At 41.3% G+C, this 8,448-nt stretch overlaps 1 protein-coding gene across 2 annotated transcripts; it reads right to left on the reverse strand.

Moving 5' to 3' along the window:
- Positions 1-977: 977 nt before the first annotated feature.
- On the reverse strand, positions 978-7,477 carry LOC117402194 (dapper homolog 2-like). Of its 2 annotated transcripts, XM_059024668.1 has the most exons (5): positions 7,407-7,477; positions 5,725-6,222; positions 4,002-4,134; positions 3,471-3,737; positions 978-3,074 (listed from the first exon to the last, which is right to left on the reverse strand). In XM_059024668.1, the coding sequence occupies exons 2-5, from the start codon at positions 5,983-5,985 to the stop codon at positions 1,297-1,299; spliced, it is 2,439 nt and encodes an 812-aa protein (XP_058880651.1). In that variant the 5' UTR covers positions 5,986-6,222; positions 7,407-7,477; the 3' UTR covers positions 978-1,296. The 2 variants fall into 2 exon arrangements, with proteins under 2 accessions (XP_058880651.1, XP_033858994.1); XM_034003103.2 differs by lacking the exon at positions 7,407-7,477 and having other exon boundaries at positions 5,725-6,300.
- Positions 7,478-8,448: the final 971 nt, after the last annotated feature.

Raw genomic sequence — 8,448 nt, forward strand, 5'->3', positions numbered from 1 at the left:
CACTCAGGACCCTAAAGAGATTTATAATTCCCTTTCCCCATGTTCATATTCCAGCTACCAATATCTGTGCGCATATGGCTTTTTGTGTCTTGGCTTCACATATTTGCTCTCTTAACACAATCAAAGACTGCTAGTCTTAATGTATGGAAATTTAATTGCTGTTACCAAACAATAGTACCCCAGATTAAGAAACTAGCCCATGTGCCTTTAAGGACCCACAATCCCACTAGCCAATTCAAAGTCAATATGTGACCATTGAAAACAGAGTGTCCTATAAGTCAGGCATTCCTGTTAATATTTGTCTTATTTCTATTTCTTTCAGGTGTGAAATGTCACACTGGAACAGATATGTTAAGCAAGTGAAAATCACGCTGTGGCTGTTTACAACAGCAGTAACAAACAACTAGGATGCAAATGAGTTGTGAACTAACCCAAGGGAGTGTTGTGCTCACCCTGCTGGCCTAAGAAGGCTGGCTTTGTCGAGCGGTCAGTATTTACAGCTCATTGGTTTACAATTGCTGGCCTCCTCCCATCACCAAACCGCTAACAGCTAAAACGTGCTTAGCGTACTTAACCCTTTCATGCAGAAAATATTTTTAAAAATATCTGAAAAAAGTAGTTTTGTACACCTGCATGAAAGGGTTAAACATTGAGAAACGTTCTGATTTTCTCTGAAGCAATGGATCATATGGTTTCCATGAAGAACATGAATCTAATGTCTATTTGCTTGACTTTTGGCTGATGTTATTCAAGTGTCTTTGCAGCACACTAAACTGAGCATCACTGAGTTGCTAGGATTTTAATCTGAAAACTCATGGCCCTACTTTTTAAATCAAACATTTCTTAATCAATTACTTGTTTGAGTGTTGTATTACAGGAGTATTAAAAATAAACTTGTGTTGAATGATTTCTTACAGATTTTTTACCATGTTTGCAGTATTGAAAGTGATGTTAATTAAGACAAAAGAAAGACATAATTTCTCCAACATTAAATAGTTTTATTAACACTTTAACAAAGATACCTTTAAACAAAGCCATAATAATAATCACTGTAAAAAACATAAAAGAATAAAATAACAGTATTTGCATAAAAAATGTAAAAAAAAAAAAAAAAAATTACAAAATGACAGAGTGTTACATTTTAAGGAATCTATTAGAAATAGAAACGGGCTCCTCTCCTGCCTACATAAAAGGTCACCTACAGTTCAGCAAAGAATGTCATTCTGTTTTTTTTCTCTCTATTGTCTTGCAAAACAGGAAGGACCCAGCATGGCGTCCAATGGAGACTGCAAGCTGCTACACCATGGTCATAACTTTTAAAGATGCTGGCTGGAATCTCCGTATCTTCTTTTTCAGTGCCTTTGATGCTTTTATGCGGCAGGGCCTGGGCTCTGCCTGCCGGGGCTTCGTTAGAGACACGCCGGCTGCTGTGGGGCCCATGGCTGCCTCTGCCCAGACCAGCTCGCTTTCATCCGTCTCGTCAGAATCCAAGGTGAGGCTGCTGTCGCTGGAGGTGTCTGAGTCCCCCTCGCTGGACTCGCTGTCCCCAAAGCGGTTGGCCGTGTGGTCGCTCTGCTCTCCCTCGCTGGTCTCTGCGATGGTGGAGTGGAAGAGGGAGGCGCATTCGGCAGAGTACTCAGACTGGTCCGACTCGCTGATGGCGTCCGAGTAAACGCTGCGGTGGAGCTGGTACTGGCCGGGCCCGGCTCGCATGCTGGAGGTCCGCATCATTCCGGCTTTCCACAGCTGCTGCTGCTGCTGCTGATGCATGACCTGCACATGGCCGACGGCACCACCGTAAGCAAAGCGAGCCGAAGCATGCTTGCTGGAGATCTCCACCGCGGACTGCCACCTGCGTGCCTGCTTCTTCTTCATCACATCTATGGAAGCTCTTGGTTCTGCTTGGTAGAGATTGTGGGCTCTACGAGGCGCTGGCCTGTGGACAAACTGTGGCTGTCTAAGATGGGCAGGATACAGGCTAGACTCTGAACATGACCTGCTGGCTACTTCTCCTGCATAAGTGGGACGCCTGACAATGCCCTTTCCCCCATGATGTTTATTAGGGAGAGCCCTCTCAGCAGGTGTCCTATTGACTTCAGGCATTTCAAAAGGCAGCGGTTTTACAGTCCTCTGCTTGTCGCTGCTTCTCCTCTTCAGCTTTACTGCCTTTGTCTTTTTGCTGGCCTGTCTGACCTTCACTTGATGGGACTCGGCAGGGACAAACTTGGCGTGAACAAATTCGGATCTGGAAAATGCCTCAGAGCTTTTCTCCTCCAAGCTAGCGGTGCTGCTGCTGTGCTTTCTGTTTGTCTTTCTCGACAGTGCTGCTTCTCGTAGTGCTTCCCTGGTGCAGTTTTCAGGGTAGGGCTTTGCCTGCATTTTCACAGCCCTCTCTGGGCAACTTTGAATATTCTTTGCAAATGCAGAGTTCTGTGTGACTGCCTGAGGAGGGTAACAGACAACTCTAGATTCCTCCAAATGCTTCTGCCGCTGCACAACACTGACGCAACTTGCCAAGCCTTGTTGTCTTGAATTCTCAAGTTCCACCTTTGTTGTGGGAACAGTTTTAACATCCTGTGCCTTTTTGTGTATCAGTGCTTGAATACTGACACGTTCCTCTTCAACCAGTGGTGGGTTGTTGAGGTTACCCTTTGTCCCCCCATTGCCGAGAGGAGAGCTTTTTTTCTGGGAGTTCACATTTCGTTTACTGCCGTCTTGCTGGATGTCTGTTTTGCTCTTACTGTGCTGGATCAGTCTGTTTATGTAGCCACCGGGCCTGCTTTCAAACACTCGTCTTTCCTGAAGTGAATCTGTGGGCTCGGTTGGGGTTGCGTTGCTCTCTGCAGTGGAAGCCTCCCCACTCAGTGAAAATAGGGGGCTCTGAAGAGCCACAGCATGGAGGGGGCTCGGGTATGGGTACACATCACTGCCATTCCTGGACACTAAGTCGCTCTGGTACTTGGGGTCTACAGCCGTATGCTGTATATCGCTGCCATGGCACAAAGACGAAACAGACTTCATGTCAGGGACTTTCTGGCATCCCAATGCTGGGTTCATCAGTCTTTCCAAATCACCTGAAATTAGAACAACAAAAATGTGGAAATTAACAAAGAGTGCATCTAGATTTGTAAACCATTAGTAAACTGAAACGGGATACCCGATTGCTAAATAATTATGAACACTACAATTGTAGAGTAAAAAGGACAATGTGCAACGTCATCTGTCTGTGACTTAGCAAAGTAGAGAAATTGCAGAAACTGAATACAGCACACCATTCCCTGTTAAGGTTGTCAACAGCATTGCAATGTGACTAATAATTGTTGTATTGCACAATAAAGCATTTAATGTACCGCTCCCAACAGGTCATTTTATTTGGCATGACAGCTGTCACAATGGTTTTAGTAGCAATAAAGTTAAATTCTCCTGTATTTTTTTTTTTTTAAGCTGTGGTTGTGGATGTGATTAATTACCTGTGGAGACGGGTCTCTGTCTGGAGTCAGCGCTGGTCCTGATTCTGCAGCCTGCTCGGATATACATGCCCTGCTGCTGAAGGCTGCCAGCGTGGACAGTGGTCTCGTCAGCTGACCTCGGGCGGTACTCAAACATGCTGACCCGGGACCCTGGCTGGTGGCAGGATGGTGGCAGACTGCTCTGGGATGAAGACATGCACTCACTGTACACAGAGGTGCACGAGTTGGAGAGAGAACAGGAGCCCCCGTCACTTAAATCATAGAAACCTGAGATCGAGATAAAGGGAAAAGAAAAACAATTTTTTTAAAACAGAAGAAAAACAAAATATGAACATATATGATTTCACACAGTTTAAAGTGAGGTCATAAATCGGACCCTTTGTTTTTCTTCACATGGGCCTCACAAATGAACACCTAGCTGTTTATTTCCCTATACATATTAACACCCCCTCCCCCTTCTTTAAGAGCAGCTCATGAAATGGATGACGTGTGTATATTATAGTATGCGTGTGAATGGGAACCCTGCGTTACCTGAGCTGGGTCTGCTGTCACTCTCCAGATGTTCTGTGGACGCCTTCGACACATCAAGTTTAAGTTCACTGATCTGATGGTCCAGCTGCTGTAGATGGCTCTTAAGCCCAACATCTTGCCTTCTCAAACGAGACTTAAAAAACAAAAAGAATACAGGAACATTAATACAATTACCTTGGTAAGCCTATGTGTGAGAAAATACACCCCAAAACTGACAAAGTGCTGTCTAAGTGAACATACTTACAGACCCCAAAACTGACAAAGTGCTGTCTAATTGAACATACTTACAGACCCCAAAACTGACAAAGTGCTGTCTAAGTGAACATACTTACAGACCCCAAAACTGACAAAGTGCTGTCTAAGTGAACATACTTTGAACAGATGGGCCAAAAACTACAAGAGACGTGGAAGTGTGGGGGGGGGGGGGGGGGGGGGGTCAATTATTCAACAGTTGTTCAACTTGAAAAAAAAAAAAATTTGTTCACAGTACCGCAGAATTTAGCCTGCAGAGACACCGCACAGCGTATTACATCTGTAAACTGGGTCATATGTTGGAAGCTGAGTTAAACACCACTCCGAATATAAGGCTTAGTAGTTTGTGATTAACAGAGACAGGTCATTTATTACACCCCCCACATAGACCAGACTGTGCTGTGGAACATGATGCAGAGGACAGGATATTGGTTACTTAATACTATTGCTTCTCATATTTTATGTTGGAACCCGAGAGTTAGACCAAAAGATCAAAGACAACAGACATTAAATGTGTGATTTAACCATATGGTCCACATGACTGACTGCCTGGTCTTTTTTAACCCTTTACTCCTTTCACCATGACCATGCAGTATCCTGTTGGGTTACATGTACTGCTACAGACTCACATGACGTCACTCAGAGCACGGAAGCAAGTGTGCTTTTATCCTTTATTCCACTGAGCATGTCTACTGCACTGATTTATTTTACAGTTAACCTTAAGTTAATGATAAACTACATCAAACCCTTGCATCAAATGAACGTGCAAGTATGCATTATTATAATCTGGTAAAACTGTAATTACATTTATGATGGGATTTACTCCTATTATCCTTTTTAAAGTAAAAGATAAAATTCTAAAAAAAACACTTCATCTTAGTATTACTGTCTAAAATACGTATTCCGCGAAAACAAATGGATTACTTTTGCTGCTGGCGCTAAAGAATGGAAATGTAACTTTAAAAATAAATACCGTACTACACAGTCTGTAATTAAGTGGTGTTATGATTTCCATTCATGATCTGATTCATGTAACATTTGGCACAGGCAAACCCAAGCCTGGCATGCAAATATACTGCATCCAAGAGATATGTAATGAAAATACTGTATTTAACACTACATCATACATCCCTTACCAGAAATCCCATTCAATTAAAGATGCTCGATATGGATAGTTGGTGATTTTAACTGATATTACAAAAATGTAAACGAAATTTGTAGGTTACGCACGATACACAGAGATTGAACTTTCACATATAATATAGGCTATAAGTGAACATCATTACATTGCCCTACAATGTAGAATCGAAAACCGTACATAACAGCCCTTAGATAAACGTCTACAAGAAACTTAACTTTTGCAAACCCTTACATTAGTAGCCTGGAAAGATCAAATAACTCAATGCTAATAATAAACTGTAATTATATAAAAGTTTTAAAAAAAAGAGACAACCAAAAAGCCTTCTCTTACCAATTGCTCCTTTAATGCGGCTAACGTCGCTTCCAAGCGCTGCTCCTCGGAGTAGCTATCCAGCATTCCTCCCTCTCTATGAGACGTCTCTTGGTCCATTTCCAAAGCTTCTTGCACCAAGTATGACTGCTTCACGTTCAGCAGATGTAGCTCTTGCAGTCCAGCGAGAGCTGCCTGTAGCCTTTCCCCGACCCTGCAGCGGTCAATCCCCACGGTCGTGGTTAATAGTGCGGATCCGGAGCTTAGCTTTCTGTTCTGCATGTCTGACGGAGACCTTGCAACATGACAATTAAAAACAAGAACTGGTGCTTCTTAAGTGGAGCCGTACTGTGAGAGAGGGACGCCGTTTATCACGTCAGAAAGCAAGTGCACATCATGCACTCACTATTCTTGCGTGTGCTATCGCAGCTAGCCAGTATGGATGTGATGTTTGAGTACCACCTACCTGTACTGTACACTAAACCCCGACCAACCCCCTTTTCACAAGCCCGCCTCCTCCTAAGAAAGAAAAAAAAACAGACTATTTAATTGGCTGGAAGAAACATACAGATGTTACCGGCTAAAACATACACCAATACGCAAAAAAAAAAACAAAAAAAAAAAACTTACTAGTTAACATGTCCCAGAATTCTAACTAGCCAAGTCTGCGTGCTAATGAACACAATACTCTGCAGCCGAACACTAATCATAAATGATGAAATAGACACCATCAACAATAACAATTTAGGCAGATGTCCACTTAAAAGCCATGCTTTCAATGTCAGCCTTATTTTTAAAATACAATAATGGGTTTATGCTGCCTGTGATTATAACTGCATTACAATTTGCGCATATACAAAGCATGCGTTTTTTGATTTCCGGTGAATTTGGGCATGCTTTTAGATAAACGCTGATTGATCGTTTCCCCGGTCCTACAAAATACATGACAACTGCCTGCAGTGAGTGTGTTTCTTCTTGAAAGTATACGGGCAACTTTGCACATTGTAAGGCTCTCTACTCTGCACTTATGGGACCCATTTACGACTATAACGTTTTAGTTTTTTTTTTGCATAATTAATTTCCATGCATTGACTACTGCAGTGGTAAACTCGTTTGCATACAGCTCATATAAATGATTTTTACAGAGGTTTGGTAGGTTTAATTTGGCCGCTGTTTATGTCCTTTACTGTGGTAGAATGATCTGAAACTCAGTATGACAGATATCTTACTTTGAATCACACACTGCATCCCACACTGATCTCCCTCAATTAGTTATAGCGCTTGCGTTTACTTTACAATAACGGACATATGCATTGTAAATCACCTTTCTTCATTCCAGCGCACCCAGCACGATACATTGTCACAAAGTTCATTTCCGTATTTTTTTTCTTTCAATATAACCATAATCAGACGTTTATAGAACAGTACGTTGCTTTATAAAACATTCATTTACATCTTATACGCCAATAACTTTGTCTTTGGGCGATTGTGGATATCACGGTTTGTGGTTGTTTTTCAGACTTCACAGACCCGCGTTAGTTGGTAGTGCAAAATTGCATGTTTTCTTTAAATCCTACTCATTATTGCAATGTTCTATTGTGACTAAATTTACTACTACATGTTTTAATTAACTGTTAAAAAAAATCAAAATCTTCTAAAACGGGCATTTATCTTATCTGAAAAATCAACAATTAATGCCCCACCTGTATATCGTTTGCTCTCATTTGTCGATTCATCAGCGCCCCCCACTTACTTCTTGGTAAGTAAAACAAAGCAAATCTCACCCACGAGCAACATGACTGTACTGCCACCTGGCGATACAGCATGAGAATGCTTTTAAAACTGTGCTTCCAAAATATAGCTGGCACAAGGCAGCAATGGAAATACACCCGAGTGGACTGGGTGTGCTATACGTACCATGACATCGATTATTTGCATTCTTCTAAATAATATGGACAGAGTTTTTGAAAGCATATAGAAAGTTGATGGCATACACATCTAAAGGTGCATTTTATTGTTCGTGGTTATTCAAATGGCACAGAAAGTTCTGTGAGTGTGCGTGAGATTGGACAGGTAAATATTTAAGTAACGCATATAATTAAAAAGAAAAACAAAACAGATTAATCATGACACTCCTGCACTGTAATTCTAAAAGTAAGTTCTTGAAACTCCTGGAAGACTTATAATAGTATTAACTGCGACTACTAATACTTGTATGTGAAAAGTACAGTATGCACAGTATTCATGTACCCTTGGTTAAAGTGCAAGTCAAGTACAGAACAAGGGCGGCATCTTGTGGAGCGACTGGGTAATAGCAGAGTGAGGAATGAATAACTAAGTTTGAATTTATCACGTGCTGTATTTAAAGAATATATGATTAATTCCATCTTTATTGACTGCTAAGAATACGATTTTAGGTTTATTATTTTGTAAATATTATCTAACCTTATGTTTTTTTTTTAAGGTTTTAATAGAGAGTGATTTCAAGCAGTAGTTGTTTTGTTTTAACCTATAATAATAATAATAATAATAATAATAATAATAATAATAATAATAATGATAATAGTAGCTGTTTTGCTGTTTACTTCCTCCAGTGAACACCATGGTTCGTTCCAAATGGGCTTACTTACTAACGTGGCTCTGCACGCTGGTGTACATCTACGTTGACCAGGACAGTGAGGTCTCGGGCTCACATTCCAGACAATTCTAGTTTGTGTATTGGGAATAGGATTGATATGTAGATTC

Source organism: Acipenser ruthenus, chromosome 5, assembly GCF_902713425.1.
Source record: "Acipenser ruthenus chromosome 5, fAciRut3.2 maternal haplotype, whole genome shotgun sequence".
In the NCBI taxonomy this organism is placed as follows: domain Eukaryota; kingdom Metazoa; phylum Chordata; class Actinopteri; order Acipenseriformes; family Acipenseridae; genus Acipenser; species Acipenser ruthenus.